Source organism: Selaginella moellendorffii, unplaced genomic scaffold (genome assembly GCF_000143415.4).
Source record: "Selaginella moellendorffii unplaced genomic scaffold, v1.0 SELMOscaffold_55, whole genome shotgun sequence".
Classification (NCBI taxonomy): domain Eukaryota; kingdom Viridiplantae; phylum Streptophyta; class Lycopodiopsida; order Selaginellales; family Selaginellaceae; genus Selaginella; species Selaginella moellendorffii.
In genome coordinates this window covers 50,239-73,068 of record NW_003314316.1, presented here as the reverse complement: position 1 = coordinate 73,068, position 22,830 = coordinate 50,239, and the positions used below count along the sequence as shown (strand labels likewise).

The 22,830-nt window shown below is 43.6% G+C and overlaps 2 protein-coding genes across 4 annotated transcripts; both read left to right on the top strand.

Annotated features, from left to right (window-relative positions):
• The first annotated feature begins 433 nt into the window (after positions 1–433).
• LOC9661902 lies at positions 434–3,047 on the top strand. Of its 2 annotated transcripts, none has more exons than XM_024687912.1 (11): positions 434–551; positions 596–673; positions 720–791; positions 860–920; positions 985–1,040; positions 1,093–1,232; positions 1,282–1,402; positions 1,455–1,551; positions 1,602–1,684; positions 1,740–1,805; positions 1,933–3,047. In XM_024687912.1, the coding sequence occupies exons 1-11, from the start codon at positions 453–455 to the stop codon at positions 2,986–2,988; spliced, it is 1,929 nt and encodes a 642-aa protein (XP_024543680.1). In that variant the 5' UTR covers positions 434–452; the 3' UTR covers positions 2,989–3,047. The 2 variants fall into 2 exon arrangements, with proteins under 2 accessions (XP_024543680.1, XP_024543682.1); XM_024687914.1 differs by having other exon boundaries at positions 448–551; positions 736–791.
• Positions 3,048–18,752: 15,705 nt separating this feature from the next.
• Positions 18,753–20,480, top strand: LOC112350932. Of its 2 annotated transcripts, none has more exons than XM_024688001.1 (3): positions 18,753–19,288; positions 19,557–20,152; positions 20,230–20,480. In XM_024688001.1, the coding sequence occupies exons 1-2, from the start codon at positions 18,759–18,761 to the stop codon at positions 20,119–20,121; spliced, it is 1,095 nt and encodes a 364-aa protein (XP_024543769.1). In that variant the 5' UTR covers positions 18,753–18,758; the 3' UTR covers positions 20,122–20,152; positions 20,230–20,480. The 2 variants fall into 2 exon arrangements, with proteins under 2 accessions (XP_024543769.1, XP_024543768.1); XM_024688000.1 differs by having other exon boundaries at positions 20,227–20,480.
• Positions 20,481–22,830: the final 2,350 nt, after the last annotated feature.

Below are 22,830 nucleotides of genomic sequence, written 5' to 3'. Positions count from 1 at the left end.
CTTTTTCACTTCGATGAGAGCCCTCAGGCCGTCAATCGCTGTCCCTGCTAGGATAGATTGCACCAAGCAGATGGCGGCATCGGAAGTGCCACTGAAATCAGCTGAGAACACTGCACTGCTCACGGAGAGCCACTACTGGTGTCTTGTCGCGGCGAACCACCCAAATTTTGGGGGCAACTTGACGTGGTCCTTCAGATGGTCCAGGTAGGAGGCTGTTTGTGAGCCTTCCCCGACGATGCTCCACGTATACGGAGGAAGTGGGCTCGGCATTATTCTGTCCTCATCGGCCAAAACCACCTCCCTCACCAGTCGGCCACGCCGGAGGACACAAACCGCATCGTACGATACATGGGAGACTTGGTAGTGTGGCCTACGCTCACCTCCTCTTCTTCTCTTCTTTCTTCCTCTTCATTTTCACAATTCTAGGGTTCTTTGGTGTTCCTTTTGTGATCATGGCGGCTGTGGGGTACTTGTTCAAGCGGCTGTATGCGGGTGCGCCACCTCAATGGCAGTTGATAGATGTTGGCCGACATGTCCGTGCAGCATCCCAGGTATGCTATTTTGTGCTTGGTGTCTTACCTTGAATCCCTTGCAGCATGGCGCGGCTGCCATCGAGGAGAAGATGTATGTGGTAGGAGGATGCTGCACGGACCGATACTTGAACGATGTGCTGGTGAGTTAAGTATCTTTCTCAGGTTCTTAGTAACACTCTCGTGGAGGTTTTCGATTTGGGAGGCTTGAGGTGGTCGACAGCCCAACCTTGTCCCGTGTCGTGCGCCGGCCATTCCGTGGTGAGTGAGGCTATTCTTCAAGTTGTTTATAGGGGGCTTTGCTTAAACACGGTCGACGAGCTTTGCAGGTAGCAAGTGGAAAAACTCTCTTACTCGTTGTTGGCATTCCGTCTGATGAAAAGATGCGCGGTACTGTGTGGCTTTTGTTTTCCTCCTTTCCATGCCTTGGGCTCATCAATCTCCGTGTATGCAGTGTACCAATTTGACACGAATCAGTGGTCACGTTTGAAGACGGGGGGAGACACTCCGGTAAGCAAGCATTCTAGATGTTTTAGCTTGTCGTTAAATCTTCGAGTCATAGGTTGCAACTCGTGGTCACTCCACCACCCTGATCGGGAGCAAAATATGGGTGTATGGCGGTGTGGATTTTCATGGTCAGCTGCGCCGTGAGCTACATGCACTCGATCTGGGAAGCAATCAGTGGGAGCTGATCGAAGCACGGTAATATATCAATCCGCAATTCCTGTTTTACTTGCGGCCTCCATGGCAGTGGCGTCATCCCACCAGCGCTTTCTTTCCATGCTGCTGTGCATGAGGGCAACCATCTGTACCTTTTCGGAGCTGGCTCATCAGGCTTCTGCAAGAACCTATACGCACTGGATCTCGTAGAGGTATGCACGGAGTAAGACGCAGCTCTGATGGTGTCGCCAAATTGTTTTTCAGAGAGAATGGTCCAGGTATCCAGATCAAGGTCCTGCCCTCGTGCCTGCCGCACGTTTTGCAACTGCAGTCACTGAAAACCAGTGCTATGTTGTTGGTGGTAAGTTTGGCTTTCTGCTGCTCCGTTTATACCTCATATATCTATAACAGGCTCTACGAAAGAAACCATGCTACTGAACATGGAGTCTTTGGAGTGGACTGTAGTGTGTGCCGAACCTCGTTTGGCTACTGAGGTAAGTGCTTAAGTTGCACTTGTCTCTCTGACTACTAAGTCTACGTAACGTGTAGAGCCTGAGCTTGGTGCATGCAAAAATCAAAGGTCGAGGCGCTCTGATTGCTTCAGGGGGGAATCCGGTACGTGTGTGTTCCGTCTTGGACGCCTCAAGGGCGTGTTCTTGACAAAGATTTCGATGAACTCCAAGATTTTAGCTCTATGTGTTGGCCGCTCACCCCATTGATCCTCTGCCCTTCTTGCCTGCAGTTTAGCGTCTTTCTACTCAAGACTATGAAGTCATATCCGGTGCTCCCGCATCCGATGGGCAAGTGCCAGGTGAGGAGCGTAGACGGGTCACTTCTGGAGCTGTTTGAGATTCCAGACGCAGGAGAGCAGGCTCTTAAGATTATAGACAGGCTTTGGACGAAGGTGGGGAACGGAGGCGTCTTGGTGAGGGACGGCCGTCCTCTGGAACGTGACGATGTCATCTTTCCAGGAGACGAGCTAACATTCCGCCCGAATGATTTTGTTGGAATACGTGGTAGCATTCATCACCAGGTCTGTGAGGTCCGTCTCATGGCACTTGGAGGCTGTCAGCTAGTCCTCGCCGCGGCGAAGATCGAGCTCATTAGAGGGGAAGGGTGGCTAGAACCGCGGGAGGAAATTGAGAGCCAAGCCTTCGCAGGGTGGAATAGCAGGAGGCCAGGGGACACGATGGAGTACCTGGTGGAGGGTGCCAAAGTTCCCCGTTTTTACAGGCTGGAGCATGTAGCTAACGATGAGGGCACATTCATGGAGGAGATATCGACCACAACCCCGGACGAGTTCCCCTACACCCTCTGCTTCAAACTGGACGCGATGCTCATGCACATGAGTGTGGCCGAGGACATCATCACGGGCTATTATATGAAGGAAGAGATTGGCGAGGTGGACATCTGGAGGGCTCTCGTGATGTTGGTGGGAGTGAACATCAGATGCCGCACCCTCAAGCCGTGGATAGTGATCACGGACCTCAAAGACGAATGGCACTTCGCGTGGATGGACTGGCCACGCATGTACGTGTGCAAGGCGTGGAGCAGGAGCCAGGGACTGGGGATTCTCTGTGACCTGTGCCACGACTACAACCTGGTAACCTCGCCTGAGACGAAGGGCTGTCTCTCGAACCTGCCTAGCATCTTCACTCGCGCTTGTCCGGGGTTCCAATGGGATATAGATGAGGAGACGCGGGTGATGTTCGCCCCTCGCCCGCCTGTCTATCATAGGTGTGCTGAAACTGGCAGGGCACTCAAGCGATATAGACCTGAGGAGCTCATTTATAGGTGATCAGTTGCTGTATCATTGACTATTGTGATTTTATTCTCAATCTTAGCGAGTATTTCTTATCCTCCTCAAACAAACTGTTTTTTGGTCTGGGCCATGACTCTCAAGGACAAGGCCAAGGCAGGGGTCACCATTCGCCGCTTTTAGCCTGCATGCCTCCTATCAGGTGGTTTAAACGCTTAAAAACTGTTTATTAAGTTATCAAGAGATGATCCATCCTTTGTATGTGTGAACTACATGCGCCAGGAGCTGGATCAGCAGGCTCGCTGAAAGAGCTGTGGGTAAACTCTTTTTGTTGATCAATCCATCTTTGAATATTTATTCGCTTTTTCCATGTTGTTAGGTTTTAAGGATATTTCTAAGAAAGAAGAAGGTTTATATTTCTAGCAATCCAAACAGTAACTTTTATGCTTGCTAAATTTTGGATTGTTATATTAAGCAAACCAGGAGGATGTCTGGAATATGCTTGGATATTCTAGGTATTCATTTAGATTAATCTTGTATTTATAATTTATAAAAAATGTTTATAATTTATAAACTTTCTTAAACCCTAAGATATTCTTTTTTATTCTATCATCTAATGGTTTATATGCAATAAGATTAATCTTGTGTTTATAAATTACAAACATGCTTATAATTATAAAATTTATTTAATCAATTAGATTAATAAATAAAAATAACACTACTATTAAGAAAACCAAGCATTGTACTTGGTATCCTGAAAATTTTACTTCAACAGTTTTAGTCAATTTGAGAATAGAAATTTCTGTATTAAAATTAAACGATTTCTAAATTTATATTCATCAAATTATGGTGGAAAAGTAGAAAGAGAATTAATGAAGAATTTAGTAAATAACTTAAAAACTAATATACAGATGATATGTGTAATAAATGTGAAGTTAAATATCCAAGGAATTTTTATTTCATCTTTTCAGCCTTATAGAGTTGAATTAAAAATGGGAAACTTTACTAGCTTAACCTTTATCCAAGTTAAATTTTAACATCTCCACATTAAAATAATTTGCTACACATTGTATGTAGCAATGCTTGGTTTGCTTAATAATAGTGTTATTCTTATTTAATATTTTTGAATAATCCAATTAATCTATAATTATAAACATGTTTATAATTTATAAATCATTTCATATCAACCATTAGAATAAATAGTAAATTGCTATGCATTGCATGTAGTAATGCTTAGTTTGCTTAATAGTAGTGTTATTCTTACTTATTAATCGAATTTATCAAATAAATTTTATAATTATAAGCATATTTCTAATTTATAAACACCAGATTAAATACTAGAAAGGGTTTAAGAAATTTTATAAATTATAAACATGTGTATAAATTATAAATACAAAGATTAATCTAAATGAATAATAACAATTAGATGGTAGAATATCCTAAAATATTCAAGCATATTCTGTCAAGACCCCCAACAAGATCAAGACTGGAAAATGCAAAAGACAAAGAGAAAAGCTAGTGGAAAGAAAGAAGAGGCCTTTGACTGGTGTTGATTCAGATTGTGGAGAAATGGAACAAGGCTAACCTATATATACTATAAGTTGATGAAGTTCCACCACTCTTGGATCGAGGACGGTTTAAATATAGCTGAGGTTGAGGAGGCGCCACATCATCATCAGGAATGTGGTTCAAGACTCAGGAATCAGAGAGTTAAGAATAGGGAAGTGTCTCGAAAGTCAGGAATGTGGTCTACAGGTCAGGAATCCGACGAGAGTCAGGAATGTAGCAAGAATTGGGGGATTCCTGACAGCACCCCCTCCTCAAGAACGAGTGGAACGAGGATGAACAAGAATGACGAGGAGGATGAAATGAGCGGCGAGGGATGGGAGATGGAGAAAAAGAATGAGGACTAGGACAAGAAGGATAGTGGTGGTGGAAGTCCTGAACAAAGTTAGGAGAATGAATCAGGTTGTCCGCAGGTTCCCAAGTGCGTTCCTCAGGTCTGTAACCGTTCCAGTCGACCAGATAGTAGAGTTTAGACCGTGAAATCTTGGAATCAAGGATGTCCTGAACCTCGTACTCAAACCCATCCTCGAGTTGCACTGGTGGAGGCGGAGGAATGACCCAATTTGGAATAGGACTGGGAATATAAGGCTCAAGGAGAGAGGAGTGAAAAATGGGGTGAATTTGATATGAGGAGGGAAGTGCAAGGCGATAAGTGACAGGATTAATGATGGCAGTGATAGGGAAAGGACTGAAGCGTTTGAAATCAAGTTTTGGACAAGGCTTGGTGGTGGAGATATTTCGCTTGAGGAGCCAGACTTTATCCCCAATATTGTAAGGGGGACAATCCTGACGATGGACATTGGCAAATGTTTTGTGAGATTCCTGAGCACGATGGAGGTGGAAGGAGATGAAATTGTGGATTTCCTGGAGGTTGGAGACAAATGCCTCAGAGCGGGGATTGGAACGAGAGGATTCAGATGGAGAAGGAAGTGAGAGATTGAATCGGGGATTTCGGCCAGAGTTCGCAAAGAAAGGGGAAATTCGAAAAGAGGAGTGAACAGAGTTGTTATAGTAGAACTTAGCAAAGGGAAGGATATCGAGCTAGTTATCCTGATGATAGTTGATGAAGCACCTCAAGAATTGTTCTAACGTCTGAATCGTTCGCTCGGACTGTCCATTAGTTTGAGGACGATACACTGAAGAGAGGTTGGCCTTCACTCCAAGCAGCTGCAAAAACTGTTGCCAGAAATGAAAGATGAACTGAGGCCCCCGATCCGAAACCACATCTGTAAGAATCCCATAAAGTCGGAAAATTTCCCGAAATACCAGTTTTGCCATGTCCTCGCCCAAAAACTCCTTGGTACATGGCAAGAAGTGTGCCATCTTTGTGAAGCGATCCACCACGACTAAAATGCTGTTGAAGCCTCCAGAACTCGGAAGATCACTCAAGAAATCCATAGAGATAGATTCCCAAGGACCTGAAGGGACCAGGAGGGAACGAAACAAACCTGAAGGAAGGTGGCGAGGTACCTTATTCCGGGCGCAAGTGTCACAGGAGGTAACAAAAGCTTTGATGTAGTTGTCCATGTGAGGCCACCAAAAGTCCCATGCAACTAGCTCATAGGTTTTCGCAATGCTAAAGTGACCAGCAGTTGGGCTATCGTGGCACGCTATCAGGACCAATCTTCGAGCATCACCTTCAGGAACATAAAGTTGCTCCCCACGGTACAATAAGCCATCTAAGAACTCGAACTCGTCAAATCGCCGGCAGTCGGGAGTCACTGGGTGTTCAGCCTGAAGATGGGGGAAAATGTCGCTAGCAAGGTCATCGGATTGAAGATCGTTTCTGATCACATCCATCAAGGAGGAGTCCTGAGGGGCCAGGGAAATTGCCATAACTTGAAGTCGATCAGGACCAAGAATAACTTGATCCTGTTGATCGAAGGCAGGATTACCAGGCCTGAGATTGAGATAGGAGCGCCTTGAAAGAGCATCAGGAAGGCCTTGAAGCTTTCCAGGTTTGTACTTGATAACAAAGTCAAACCGACTCAGGAATTGTGCCCACCTTGCTTGGTGACGGCTTAAAACTCGGGAAGTGGCAAAGTACTTGAGATTTTTGTGATCCGTCCAGACTGTTGTTTGATGGCCCGCCCCTTCCAAGAAACGGCGCCACTCTCCAAAGGAATCCATGATGGCAAGGAGCTCCTTGTTGTGGATTTCGTAATTGATCTCCGCAGGCTAGAATTTCCGAGAATGGAAAGCGACCGGATGAAGTTCTTGATCCGCTCCGAGTTGAGACAGCACAGCACCGATGGCAAAGTCGGAGGCGTCAGCCTCAATGAAGAAAGGTTGTGAGGAATCAGCATGGATCAAGACGGGAGCAGAACTGAAGGCCACCTTGAGTGTGTCGAAGGCCTACTGGGCAGCAGCAGACCAAGAGAAGGGAACATCCTTGCGAGTGAGATGCGTGAGAGGAAGGACAATGTCAGAGTAGTGATCAATGAATTTGCGGTAGAAGTTGGCGAAGCCAAGGAAAACCTGAACGTTCGACATTGATTGTGGAGACTCCCATTCGAGAATAGTCTTGACTTTGGCAGGATCCATTGTGATACCCTCAGGAGTGACAATGTACCCAAGGAACTCCACAAACTGCTGATCGAAGGAACATTTCTCAAGCTTCGCGTATAGGCCGTGTTCTCGCAACTTCGCCAGCACCTTGCGTGCATGTTCATCGTGCTCCTCTTGAGTTTTTGAGTAGATGAGGATGTCATCGAGGTAGACGATCACCATTTGATCAAGAAACTCCCGAAAGACGTCGTTCGCCATGTGTTGGAAAATTTCTGGAGCATTTGTCAAGCCAAATGGCATGATAGTGTACTTGAAGTGGGCATAGCGGGTTCAGAACGTAGTCTTCCATTCATCATCAGGCCGGATCCGGATCAGGTTGTATGCTCCACGGAGGTCAATCTTGGTGAAGAAGCGGGCACCGCGAGGCGTTCCAACAGGTCCGAGATCAGGGGTAGCGGATAACGGTTCCAAACAATCACCTTGTTCAAACCTCGGTAGTCGATGACTAGCCGCAAACTCCCATCCTTCTTCTTGACAAAGATGATAGGCGCTCCAATCGGGGACTGCGAATGCTGAATGTACCCCGAGGCAAGGTTCTCATCCACGTACTCTTTGAGGGCCTTAAGCTCGGACGGGGATAACCCATAGATAGGCCCCTATGGAGGTGATGCTCCTTTCTATAAATCAATGGGATAGTCATAAGGCTGATAAACAGGTAGTACACTAGCTTTTTTCTTGTCAAACACATCCCCAAAATCATGATACTTCTCAGGAAGGCTGACAAAAGAAACATGCAAAGCAAAAAGGAAAATAAGTTCTTCATGAAGGAGTTCTTTCATAGTGATTGTGGAGATAGAAGGAGGTGTATGACTAAATGGAATGATGAGATGAAGATACTGTCCAGTGTAAGATGGAAGAGAGGAAAAAGAAGAGGGTGAAAACTTCGTAGAGTCAAGAAAAGAACCCTGATTTGAGTTTAGGGAACTTTTCCTAATTCGGACTCGATGAACAGCAGGGGAAGCCGTGGGAGATGGTGATGTGGGAGAGATGAGCTGTAATTCCTTCCAACAGATCTGAGGCTGATGTAGTTGGAACCAAGGAAGACCGAGCACCACAGAGGAGGACTTGCTATTGATGATGTTGAAGGTGATATCGGTGATGGTGGACCCGATGTGTACTCGAACAGGCAACATTTCCCTAAGTCTAGAAGATGGAGACACAAAATGCCCACCGATGCCTTCAACCCTTAGATCCCATATGGTAGGAGAAAGAGGAACGTGATGTCGGGTAGCAAAGTCCGTGTCCATGAAGTAGGAAGTTGCACCCGAGTCCAGTAGCGCCAGAGCCTTGAGCCTGGATTGTCCGGTGAAAGAAAGGAGATATGGGACGCAGAAGTTGCGGGAATTGGTGGTGGCTTTGATGAAAGGTGGTGAGGAGCTTGGTAAAGAAGAAAAGTGATTTTTATTCGGGGAGTCTAAACAAACACCTCCTACTCTGTTTGGATAGGGTCGTTTCCCGATTGCAACAGAGGTGGACTTTGAGGCAGGGTGAACTCGAGCAGTCGGAGAGGCTTCTTGGGACATAGCTGCTTTGTAGTTAGGATCATCACAGTAGAGGCAACAATTATGAGATATTCGACGTTGCTTCTCAGTAGGACTCAACTTCCCTTTGATGAGTCGGGGAGTACCAGAAATATCCATCGGGACCAGAGTAGTAGGTTTAGGAGTATGCCCCGAAGACTCAAGCTGGGATTCCTGAGTCTGGGACGGAAAAACAGCGGTGCGGCGACTTTCCTGACGACGTTCAAAAAGACGATTGTCACATCGAACAGCTTTGTTGATGGCGTCCAATAGGTCCTTGGGATCCTCCATGGTGAGCAACAAATCCTTGATACCGTTGTTGAGGCCAAAACGAAATTGGTCAATCAGGGCCCGCTCATCCCACTGAGTGTCCAAGGCAAGGAGTTGGAACTCTGCAGTGTAGATCGAGGCAGAATAAGACCCTTGAGAGAAATGTCTCACCTTTGTGGTAGCAGCCCGAACCCGATTCGTCTTGCCAAAACATGCTTCGAGCTTCTCTTTGAACAATTGAACTCTGGAACCATGACCCCTTTCATGCTCTTCTCCAAAAGAGGAGAAAACCATGACAAAACTGTACCTTCGAGCAACGTCTCAATCACGCCGATTTGAGACTCGGGAGTGGGGTACTGCCAATGTTGAAGTGCAAAGATCAGCTCCATCTGGTTCAGAAATCCGCGAAGCTCCGAACGCTTGCCTGAAAATTTCGCCAGGAAACTCACCTTTGGTTCAGGGACTTTGTTGGATCCTTGAGCCAAAAGTGAAGTAAGCTCTTGCTGCATGCGAAGAAGGGTCACCTTCAGCTCGGTATTCTCAAACTGAATTTTTGCAAGGACTTCGGCAAAGAAATCAGGATGGCTTGGAGACTCCATCGGCAAGAAGAAAGAAAAAGGGGGGAAAAAGAAAAAGGCAATCAAACAATCGAAACGAGCTAAAGCAAAAGCAAAAAACACAATCTGAATCAAATTGTCAAGACCCCCAACAAGATCAAGACTGGAAAATGCAAAAGACAAAGAGAAAAGCTAGTGGAAAGAAAGAAGAGGCCTTTGACTGGTGTTGATTCAGATTGTAGAGAAATGGAACAAGGCTAACCTATATATACTATAGGTTGATAAAGCTCCACCACTCTTGGATCGAGGATGGCCTAAATATAGTTGAGGTCGAATAAGTGCCACATCATCATCAGGAATGTGGCTCAAGACTCAGAAATCAGAGAGTCAGGAATAGGGAAGTGTCTCGAGAGTTAGGGATAGGGAAGTGTCTCGAGAGTTAGGAATGTGGTCTGCAGGTCAGGAATCCGGCAAAAGTCAGGAATGTAGCAAGAATTGAGGGATTCCTGACATATTCTAGGTATATCTACTATCATCCCAGTCCCCCTGTAGGCTTACTTAAACAAACCAAAAATATACTAGAATGTGTTAAGAAAGTTTAGATTAATCTAACTAAATAACACCCGTTAATATCCTAGAATATTAAACATATTTTAGGCATATTCACTACCATTCAGGTTTTGCTTAAGCAATGAATTTTTGGTTTCTTAAAGTAGTGGGATGGTAGTGAATATACCTAAAATATGCTTAGATATTCTAGGATATTCTACCATCTAATGGTTGTTATTCATTTAAATTAATCTTGCATTTATAATTTATAAACTTTCTTAAACACTTTCTAGTATACTCATTTTTATTCTACCATTTAATGGTTGATATGCAATAAGAATAATCTTGTGTTTATAAATTATAAACATGTTTATAATTATAACTTTCATTGGATTAATAATAAAAATAACATTACGATTACAAAACTACATGCAACACACAGCAAATTATTTTATTTTTAAAAATAAAAAATATTATATTATTTACTAAAGAGTGTAACCTTCTCATACATACTGTAAATTTGTTTGCAACCTTCTCTGCTGAAAATGTTGACAACGATAACAAAGGTTGCATCCTTGGGCTAGATTGAAGGGAGACCCACAAACTGTCTCAATTTGTTGACAGACGAGACAATGCACTATCTACGTTCGTATGTCTTTGTGCATGCCCTTCCAGTGGAAATGTTTGGATTGCGTTGTTGTTGCCGCAACTCTAGCTGAGAATACACTACCCCTGCCACATAAAAAAAAAACTTGGTGGCTTTTTGAACTTTCTCAATAATGAGTTGGGAAGAACATTCAAGTGACTTCAAGGAGAGATCAAAGGGTGTGTATATAAGGTGAGAAGTGCTGTACCAATATATGTCAAGTACTATTCCTTTACACCTGTTCCATCATGGTATCAGAGGGATCAAAAGATTCTCTTTTCTAGGGCTCTGGTTTTTCCAATCCATTAGTGGTGTACAATGATTTGTGGCATGAACCATAGAAGCAGTGCAGAGAAGTGGTGTGGATTTGCAAGAATAGGCTAGACAGTAAGGGCTTAGGTTGAGATGGGGAAGGGAAAGGAGGAAGGGAAGCTTCTTCTTTCTCATGATAATGCATTTCGATGGTTTTCCATCATGGAAGCCAAGTTCTCCAAGAAGAAGGTATTGGGAGTAGTCACAAGGCGTGAATAGGTGCCAATTCTTCTCCCTCCAGAAGAAGTTGCTCAAATGTCTATGGAGCAAAGACAAGCATATCAGTGATGGCATGATGATTTCAAACAGAATGATGTCACTGCAAAAGTGATGCTGATGGAGCAAGTGCATTCAGAGGATATCTTGAAGGTGAAAAATTCTCAAACAGCAGCTGTAGCTTGGAAAACTCTCCAACAATTTTATTGTGAGTAGTCTTGGGTGATAGAGATGAGCATCTTCCAAGAGATGGTGAACTGCCACCAAGGTCCGCATGAGAAGGCTCAGGATTACATAGATCGGATGACAGCTCTTAGGGATAAGTTGCAGAATATGAGATCTAAATTTTCCAATGCGACTGGTGCTCTCATGATACTCAGACTGAATGAGAAGTACTAGAAAGCCAAGATGGAACTCCAAATAATTATCTTTGTCTAGGATTGGATCAAGTGATCGCTAACATCCACCATTATGCCAGCTTGAACAAGGTCTTTCAAGACAAGGATGTTGGAGAGTCCAAGGATGAGGAAATGGTGGCGATGGCAGCTCAGATGACTGGAAGAAATTCTTTCAAGTGACGAAAATTTTCAAGTGAATGCAACTCGGTGGAACAAGCATGACAAAAGTATGGGAGTGTTCGTTGCAATGAATGCTGTGGTTTTGGGCATTTTGCAATGGATTGTCTCTGTCAAAAGGATTGCAAATGAAAGGGGCCGATTGCAAAATTAGCAGCACATGAGGAAGAGGACAATCTTAATGGTATTCATTTTTCAAGGACTCATCTTTCGTATTTTCAAATTATGCTCAAAGTGGGAAATGTCAGAGTATGAGTTGGCTGCAAGATAGTGGAGCAATGCATCACATGACTTCAAATAAGATGTTCTTCAGACAGATAAGCTATAGGAAATTTGATATGTCAATTAGCATAGCAGGTGGTGAAGCTTTACAAATAATTGTATATTGCACAGTTTATTTTTCATGTCTTCAACTTGAGGTTGCTAACGTTTTATATGTGCTGAAGCTAGCAAGACACCTTCTGTCTGTCTCGAAACTCGTAGAGCAAGGAGTGTACACATTCTTTCATTGCACTGCAGCAGATTTTATTCTTCATTGAACACGAATTGCTTAGGCAATGGCCTTGAATGGCCTTTATTTCCTTTCACTAGACATTCCAAGTGTGCATTCTATCTCCTTTTCTAAAAACTCATATTTACAACTATGGCATCTTCAGCTAGGCCACGCAAGCTTTTAACGAGTGAAGGAAATCCCTGAGCTAGTATTTGGAGTGCCAGACTTGAAGCACACAAGTTCAGACACATGTGAGGTATGTCTTCAAGCTAAGATGAAAAAGAAAACACTTCCAAAGAAAGTGTCAACTTGAGGTAAAAATATTATTTGGGGAGCATCACCCTTGTAAGTTTCTGGAATGGATTCGAGAGTCAGAAAATAAATGTGGGATGACAATCCACACACTTAGAGTCAATGGAAGACAGGAGCTTCTCTCACGAGAATTCCGGACGATCCTTGCATCACATGGTATCTTCTTCCAAATCTCTACACAATATGAATATAGTCAAAACGGGGTTGTGGAGTGGAAGATGTTAACAGTCCTTGATGCGGCCAGATCAATTCTTAAGGCATTCAATGTTTCAGTATTCTTTTGGGCCAAGGCTGTGAATACTACAGTTCATGTGCAAAATATTCTTCCTACAAAAGCAATCTGGACAAAACACCATATGAAATTTGGACAGGTTTAAAACCATCTATTACATATTTACGTGTGTTTGGATGTGTAGGATATGTATACATTTCAGCTGAGGAAAGACGAAATAAATGGGAAGATCGTTCAACAAGATGCATGATGCTTGGCTACAATGAGAATACTAAAGGCATACTGTTTTCTTTCGAGAAGATGTACCAGCGTACTCTGCCTCGTTAGTCAGCAATAAGAAAGACACCAGGTATTTCTTACATTCAGTTCTAACCAAAGGACATAGAAATAACAATAATGAGGGTTATCAACTCCAGAGACTTCTCCAGCAGAACCACCACTACCTCTGGAACCACCACTGCCACTACCCTTGAACCACCACCTGAGGATTCACTGCCATCTCAAGAAGTTTTGTCTCCAGCTATAGATGATAATGACTCTAAAATCTCAAAATGAGGTACTTTGCTTTAGAATTCTAATGAGTTGGATATTGCTCATGCAAATCTAGAGAGTAGTGGCTTATCAGAGCCAGAGCATGGTGAATCTCTGGATGCTCCAACACTCTCTCAGACCTTGGAAACCTACATCCCACATTATACATTATTATGCACAAGCAGCACAAGCAATTCATGAGCTAACAAACTTAGAAGAAGCACTCTCTGGACTGCAATGTTTCCATTGGTGACAAGCAATGCAGGATGAATATCATGCTCAATTAGAGAATGGTTCCTGGACACTCATTTCACCACATGAGGTTCCTTGCAAGGCTTCAATCATACAGTGTAAGTGTGTTCACAAGATAAAATATAAGGAGATAGGTGATCAGTACAAAGCAAGGTTAGTTGCAAAAGGATACACATAACGAGCAAGAACCAATTATAGTGAGATTTTTTCACCCATAGTTAAAATAGCTTCTATTCGTTTTGTTCTTGCAATTGCTAATCACTTAGACTTGAGATTGAGCAAATGGACATTAAGAATGCATTTGTCAATAGCAAGCTGGAAGAACCAGTGTATATATAGCAACCTCCAGGTTTTGAGATCCAAGGGAAGGAGCATTATATTTGTAAACTCCAGTGGTCCATTTATGGATTAAAACAATTCTGGTATAATACTTTGCACAAGTTTTTTGTAACTCTTGGTTTCTCTTGTGCAGGAGCAGATTGGAATCTATATTATTGTTTTTGTGATGGCTTGCTTATTCTCATGTGTATTTATGTTGACGATCTCATCATGGCCGGAAAGACAACAAATCTTAAATGGCTTAAAGAACTACTCTCCAAACAACTTCGAATGACAGATCTTGGTAAAATTTCCTTTTGCTTAGGCTTACAAATTGTGCGTGATAAGCCCATCAATATAAGTATATCTCAAATCTTATTAAGGAATATGGTGGTTTCTTTACTGCCCGTCTAGTTCCAACTCTAGCACTCCAATTCAACAAGCTCTCCAAAGTGGATCAACCACGTTCCGAGGGGGAGAAGAAGGAGATGGCTAAGCTACCATATCAAAATGTGGTTGGAGCATTGATGTATTTAGCCACATCAAGCAAACCAGATATAGCAGCAGCTATTTCCAAAGTGTGCCAGTTCATGCAAAATCCCAGAAAGAGACAATGCAATAGAGCAAATCTTTAACTACATACGACAAATTTCATCACTTTATCTCGAGTACAAGGGGATGGCTGGAGGAGAAATTGGATTCAGTGCACTTATACCATATGGAATGGTAGATGCTGATCTTGCTGGTGATCTGGATGATAGGAGATCAACAACTGGGTACATGTTCAAATTCTCTAATGCAGTTGTGTCATGGCATAGCCAGAAACAAAGGATGGTGGCATTGGCTACTTGTGAAGCAAAGTACAATGCGGTTATGGAAGCTGTTAAGGAATCTTTATGGATTCGACGCTTGCTCCAAGATATCAGTTTTGAGATGCAAGTACCACTGAATATCTACAATGACAACACAGTATGTCTTCAGTCCATCGTGAACCCAGTGCATCATGGGAGAAACAAAGATGTTTCATTACTTTATCAGGGAGTGGATCAAGAGAGAAGAAGTCAGGCTGAGATACATCCCCACAATAAAGATGACTGCAGATCTGCTCACAAAGACTACAATTGAAGTCCGACAGTTTGAATGACTACGACAACAACTTGGACTGGTTTCACAGGGGGAGCAGCAATCTGATTAAAAGACATCAGATCGAGGGGGAGTGTTGGAACCAAGGAGAGATCAAGGTGCAACCAAAGGAACTAGGATGTGTATATAGAGAAGTGCTGTACCAATATATGTCAAGTACTATTCCTTTACACCTGTTCCATCATGGCAAGCAATACTGGAGCTACAAATGACCACAAGTTGTTTTCGATGAGTCCTTGTGCAAGCAACTCCTGTACCTCGCTCCTCAGATGCTCTTGTTGACGTTGGAGAGCCTGGCTCCAGATAATATGATGCCTTCTACCCGTTCTCTCGCTTGCCTCCATATGCGATAGGCCGTCAGAAAACATGAGGAAATCTTGGCAGTAGTTGCTTCAACTCCTCTGGCATCACAGTCCCTTAAATATCCTGCAAGGCTTCCTCCTCCTCACCCGATCGTGACCGTTTCTCCATGCCTCTAGCATTCTCTCTGCATTCTTCTCACTAGATATGTCCGATTGTCCTTGTTCCTGCCCATCCAAGGTCCCCTCGCCTTTGAAACCCACTTTCTTCTCTGCTTTCTTTGGATTCAGTTTCTCTCCTTTCTCCATCCCGGGCCCTTCATTTCAGCCAACTCCTCCCCGGCCGCAGTTTGGCCCTCATCACTCCTATGCACCACTGCTCTTTTAACTCTCAACTTCCTTCTTAGGGTGGCGGTTGGGCCTCTAGGAAAAACGGACTCGTGGAAGGCTCGTGTCAATCCCTCCAAGAGAACCCGTCAGGAGCTACCTCCCATGGCTCCCAAGGTGACTCCAACCCCTGAACCAAAATCCACTCCCACATCTCCAAAGCAAAAACTGCACAGATTGGAGAATGGTGCTAACCTGGATCGAAGGTGCAGGGACAATGATTCTTCCGCTGGCCGCGAAAGACTGAAAATGCCAAAGCCCTCAGCGCCACCTTGTAGCCAGCGAATCTACCCTAAACATATGGATTTGTGTACGCTCTTTCATGATTATCGCCCAGGTCGCCAAAGCGCTAAAACAATCAGTATGATTGATCTAGCATGGACGTCCCCATAGCTCTCATAAATGCAATCCAGACGAGACCATGCACGCCTGGCACCTCTCTCACAGTTCTTCCCAGAGTTTCGTCCCAGCTCCATTCCTCGCCTTGACAACCACAGGCTTCCCACCCTAACCACTGACGGCCAGTCTCGCACATAACAATTTCATCGATTGATGATACCCGTTTACAGGATTTCTAGAAAGAATGTGTTGGCCAAGTGCTAAGGGGACGTAAAGAGGACTGGACAAGAAAAAGGAAGACAAGAAGCGAAACGCTTTGGCTCGCCACAACCTCTTCAAGCAGTACCGAGAGAGCAAAAATTGGGCCGGTAAAAGTTTCGGACCGGAGTTAAAGCGCTGCGGCGATAGGCTGGGCTTTCGGGAGGCAGCGCGCTAAGATTGTGTGCCTGGTGATGGAGCACATGCAAGAGCCCCGGCCATTCGCGGCGGTGGAGGAGATCGATCTATCCATCATGGTGACCCGGCGGATTTCTCAGGGCCATTCCAGAGCAACTTCCGTGCCTTTTTGGGCAGATGATCCAGCGGTGGTGCGTCCCGTTGGTGTCGCAGCATGGCGCCGAGCAATCGATGCTAGTGCTTGGGGAATTCGGGAGCTCTCGACGCCGCATTATCGCGCGGGAGAGAGAAAGAGAGGCTTCTAACCACAACACAGCGGGAACAGCAGCAAAGCCAGCGTCCGGGAGTGCACTTCTTGCTTTGGAAAACTCCGCCGTGGAACAGTGGATTCGATCGTCTAGCGCTTTAGCGTGAAGCAGGACACTGCTCAAAGGTGAGTAAAAACAAGTAGCTTTGTGTGTTCTGCGATTGGCCAATTGTTTCCAAGCGCACACAACAGGCCAAGAATCTAGCCTCGATGGTTTCTGTTCATTGTACACGTACACAGAAGTGGAACGGTAGCCTGTTATGGAAATCCATCATATTTGGCAAGTGCACAGTGACCAAGATGAGATCTTCACAGTCAAAACCGATTCACTCCAATCCTCATATATAACTGTGGAAATGAAAAACAATGAGGTACTTTCCTCTCTTGTTTTCCTTTAGTTCAGTCGCTTTCGCAGGACCAATTACAATTGAAGACTGTGGTGGCTTCCTCAGGAGTTGCATATATCCTTATTACTACCCCAACTCGAGGACTCTGGTTGCAATGTGCGAGGGGGATTATTATAATTATCACAAGTTGAGTGTCCTTGTAGACCTTCCGAACTTGCGATATTGCTCTAGAGACAAGTTCTTTGTTCTTCGACACCCCAAGTGTCCGATCGGGCCACAGAACGATAAAGGGTAGAGGGACATACCACAGCTACAGTGCACCGCTGATTAAGTGCGTCAAGAACGTTTGTGGAATACTTCAAATGTGTAAGTGTGTAAATGGCAAAACCCTTTAAATTTTTGGTTTGCTTAAGCAAATATTTAGAATATATTTAGATATTTTAGGATATTCTACTATTTAATCTATTTAGATTAATTTTATCTATATAATGTATAAACAGGTTTATAATTTATTAATTTGCTTAAACACTTTCTAATATATTCTACCATTTAATGGTTGATATGTAATCTTGTGTTTATAAATTATAAAAAAAATTTAATTATAAACTTTTATTTGATCAATAGGATTAATAAATAGGATTAAGCAAACCAAACATTACTAACACGTAGCAAATTATTTATGTATCAGGTATTTCAGAATTTTTTTCCTAAACCTAAAGGTTTCGACAAGAAAAGCTGCATCTTCTGTGTATAGGTTTTAATCTTTGGCCAAGGAAGCATTTATCTGTGAATGTTTCAACATGTTAGATATCGGCTCTTCTCAAACTTTTGAGGGATGACCCTTTGGGCCACATTTCACCTCAATCTCTATTCCTTTCACATGGTCTTTCTTCTTGGGATTTCATTTAGCTATTAAGTTGATTTTGTACTTTTTTTTTATGTCACTATATGGTATGGCAATGCTACCAGCAATCGTCCAGAAATTTAGCATGCCACGACAGGGGAAGAACTGTAGAGGACAAGGCCAAGGCAAAGCCCAGCCATGGCTTCTTTCAGCTCGTGGAAAGCTCAGTTTTTCAGTTTCTATTGATCAGTGACTCTGGCTAATTCATACAGGCTGTGACTTTGAACGAATCGTTCCTTCTGGTCATGCCTTGATATTGCCACCATATATACATGAACTCACCACGCACGGACACCTCCACAAACACTATTTCGTCGCAAATTTTCCCATTGACACCATACCATTGAAACCTGCAGTCGTCCAAAACTGTAGCAAATCCTTCCTTTTTCTTGGAATCGAGAGACAGTTGACGCACCAGCGTGGCGAGCCTAGACATATTTCAAAGTTTTCTTTTTGTGCGTGTGCCCGTGTTATGACAAGCTGCCAAATTGTTTTTGGCATTCTTTCAAGTGCAGCGTTAACCGGGATAATAGAAGCAGGATAATAACACCACTTTGCCAACTGTAAATATGGGCTTTAGGCATGGTTTTTCTTCTTGGAGCGGGTGATCAATCGACTCGACTTTTTCGCTCCTCGTGCTTCTTCTTCGTTGGACTTGAGTTTTAATATCGTTCTGGCCAATAGAAATTTAACATGTAATCCTTGCCACGTGGGTGAAGGTCCATCAATTTAAACAGTGTGGATTGCTAGCGAGGGAGGGAGAAGAGAGAATGGTGACATTTAGGGTTTGCGACAAGGATCCGGCGCAGGTGAAGCAATCTCCGCCAGGCCGCGGCCATTTCCTGGAGGGATTCAAGGATTTCCGGCAGGAGGGCTGCTACCAGGTGTTGCAAGGCACTAGCGTCGACGCGAGTGCCTTTCATCCACAGAAGAATGGCTTCGTCGCAAGCGCAATCAAAGCTTACAGCTCTCACCACAATCTGGTAATTCGCCCCGACGATGTGTGGCTCGCCATCGCCATCCAGTTTGGATTCTTCGTCAATGGCAATGCCGAGGCGCTGCGATCCATCTTTGTGGATCACCAGGGCAAGAAGGAGCTGGTTGTGTCCCAGGCGGCCGCGCTCCACAGCGCCGACTATGGGCTCCTGGCGAGGGAGATGAGCGTGGAGCTCAAGAAGAATATCAGGGACGGGAAGGTCTGCGACTGGATCTTGCCGAGCTTCTCGACTACAACCAAGAACGATGTGGTGGTGGGCAGTGTGGTTCTCATGGCAACCTTCAAGAGCTACTTCGAATACAAGTAAGTTGATTCACCCTCTTGGTTCTAGCTATGGTTTTGCTCTGTGTGTGTGTGAGTTTTCCTTCTTTTTTTCCCTTGTTTTCTTTTCCGTTCTTGTCTGCGTGAAAAACGACGTGATAGAGTTTAATCACCTCTCACTGTCATTCTATTGTGTCCACTCTGCGTACTTCTTTTTGTTTGCGTTGCTGTCAATGGTACGCTATGTGTTCTCCAGGTTTGTCTCTCGCTGTAGTTAAATCTTTGAAGCTAAGGGCTTGTTTCTATCCAGGTTCCAACTTTTGTGCGGGATTCCATACGTGACTCTCCTGGGAACCACCGAGGATTGGGAAGAAATCGATCGGAGGATCGACGAACTGGACAAGTATGGGAGCGAGTGCCAGAAGTGGCGTGTCATGCTCAAGAAAATCACTGCCCAGTTGGTGGAGAGCAGCAAAGGCAACGTTGACACGGACTTTTGGAACAGAATTTGTCACCACTTGGGAGGAGGATCGGGGCCGACATACATCTCCGGCTGGATCTCTTCCTTCTGTGTTTTTGACAGCGATGGAAAGTGGCGTGGCGATCAAAAGAGTTACCGGGATCTCTTCTCCGGGGACAAAGCTGTGGAGCTTGAGTATCCGTTCATCGACGACAGCAACATTGCTCCCGGCTACCTCACGCTGGATGTCAAGGTGGACGACAACGGGAAAACTTACGAGGCTTTCATGTTTGCGGGACACATGGGATACGAAGTTGTGAAGGATGACAACAAAGGGATTGCTCCAAAAGCTGTCTGGGCCATGACTCTCAAGGACAAGGCCAAGGCAAATCCCAGCCATGATGGCTTCTTTTAGTTTGTAGAAACCTGCAAGCTTTGGGATCATGGTGAGCTGTTACGTTTTTCTCATCCGTAACTCTGGCTAATCTCTTTTTCCCTTGTTTGTTTCCTTCTTTTCCAGCAGGAATCGTTCAAAGCTTGAGTTAGGCCGGACGATCATGATGTCGCACGGGCAGAGATGGAAAAATATTGACAAAATAGTGTGTTGTGAGGGTGTTGGTGTCTGATGAGGTCATGAATATGTGGTGGCTCTAAATGTGGAGGTTAGATTTTCAATGTAAAAGAATTCAGCCAAAACTGTAGTAGGGAATTCTTCCTACTACAATCTTTGGACAATTGTTGAAAAAATGAGGAACAAAAAAGTAATTCCATATAGTTACCTGTGACACATCTATGGCCAGACAAAAGTAAATAAGGTTTTCAAAATGGAGTTGTATTGAGATAGTTGGAGAAAGTATCTCCACTATCAGAACAATAGAAACCATTCTAGGCTCACATTGCCCACTCTTGCATGTATATTCTAAAATATTTTTTAATCTAACAGATTTCTCCTTTAAACTTTTCTCTGTAATAACATTTAATTTTAATATTCTTAGTTATCACTAATATAAGTTATGTTTACCATCTATGAGTGAGTGTGAGCAACTTTTAAGGTTTTAGCTTTCTCTCACTCCTTCAATAGATTAACAATTATACATGGACTTTTTGGCCTCTACTTTCTAGTTTCTTGCTTAAGATCTAACACAATCCTTGAAGAGCACCTCCCACACAAATAACTCTTGGATAAAAATAAAAGAATCCCAGTAAAAGTCATGTGGCCACCAAAGTTTAGCCTAAGCTTCTGCCACAAAAGTACTTGCATTTTAATGGATATGATTATTTTAATTTTCAACATTATAATGTATGTCATAAATTTCCATGCACTCCATGATATCTTTTAATTTGTGAAAATTTTTCTTTATGTCAAGAGTGCTTTAACACTTTTTATACAAACCAACATAGTTCATCTAGAGAGCTGGGATCTTACTGGATTCATTGATTAAAGAATACCAGTTTTAAGGATTATATTATAGGGATTTCTTTATATTTAAAAGTCATCTAATTTCTCAATTAAAATATGAGCTTAATCATTTTTTATTAGAATATATATATATATATATATAAACTCTCTTTCTCTCTCTCTGTGTCTCTCTCTCTCTCTCTATCTCTCTCTCTCTCTCTCTCTCTCTATATATATATATATAGATTCAGTTTATAATATTTGTTAGTAACCAATAATAATATATTTTCTTTTCCAAGCACACAAAGCGTTCCTACATAGTCTAACAAATTATTACTATTACAGAATAATTATTTACTTTTTACTATTTTAATGAAAATCAGTCATTAAGTTAAAAAAGAAAACTTATATAAAAAACTGAAAAATATGCTGTGAAGCATTATAATTTGAATATAAGTTTGGTCTCATGTTCTCATTCACTGAAATCATACCTCGTCACCAATATCTTCTCACTAAGATCTTGTGCAATATATACAGAATAAGAGATGGAATTCCATTTGATTTAGACAAAGGACTTTAGAATAATGCTAATGACAAAGCCGGCCGGAAATTATTGAGAACTGTTTTAAAACTAGTTTTCCCGAGCCGGCCGTGGTGCCGAGATCTACGCCACAGCACGCCCATGTCCTGGAGGGACTCAAAGATTTCCAGCAGGCAGGTGTTGCAGGACGCCAGCGTGGACGCCAGCGCCTTCCATCCGGAGAGGAATGGCTTCGTGGCGAGCGCGATCAGAGCTTACAGCTTCCACCACAATCTGGTCTGGTGATCAGGCCAGACGATGTGTGGCGCGCCATCGCTGTCCAGTTTGGATTCTTCGTCAATGGCAATGCCGAGGCGCTGCGATCCATCTTTGTGGATCACGAGGGCAAGAAGGTGCTGGTTGTGACCCAGGCGGCCACGCTCCACAGCGCCGACTATGGTCGCCTATGACTGGAGCTCAAGAAGAATGCCAAGGACGAGAAAGTTTGTGACTGGATCTCGCCGAGCTTCTCGACATGGATTGTGTTCTTTCTTTTGCTTTTGCTATGATAAGAACTTCCAGGTTCAAACTTGAATGCGGGATTCCATACGTGACTCTTCTGGGAACCATAACATTTACCAGTCTTTCATGTTTGCGGGACACATCTGATCCGAAGTTGTGGAGGATGACAACTAAGGGATTTCTCCAAAGAGCAATCCATGACTCTGAAGGACAAGGCCAAGGCAAAGCCCAGCGATGTCTTCTTTTAGCTCGTGGAAACCTAGCTTTTAGCTCATCTCTTTTTCTTCTTCCCTGTGACACGTTCCTTCCGATGGTCAAAGCTTGAGTCAGGCCCGACGACATCGCGAGTTTCAACGGTGTGGTGTGAGTTTCCTCAGCAGAGATGGAAAAATATCGACGAAACAGTGTTTGTGTGTTGGTGTGTAAATGGGACTTCTTTGTGGTGTGCTGTGCCATATCGAGGTTGATCTTCCATGGAGAAAAATTCAGACAAAGCTGTAGCATGGAATCCTTCCTTTTTCTTAGAATCAAAGAAAAACTGACGATATTTCCGCATGAGCACGATGTTGAAGTCTTCTTTGTGTTGTGACAAGGTGCCAACTTTGTTGGCTTTTTCTTTGAACTGTGCTTAGTGCAGCCTTATATCATCTAAGGAAACGCCCCAAGCAACAGGGTGCCGCTTT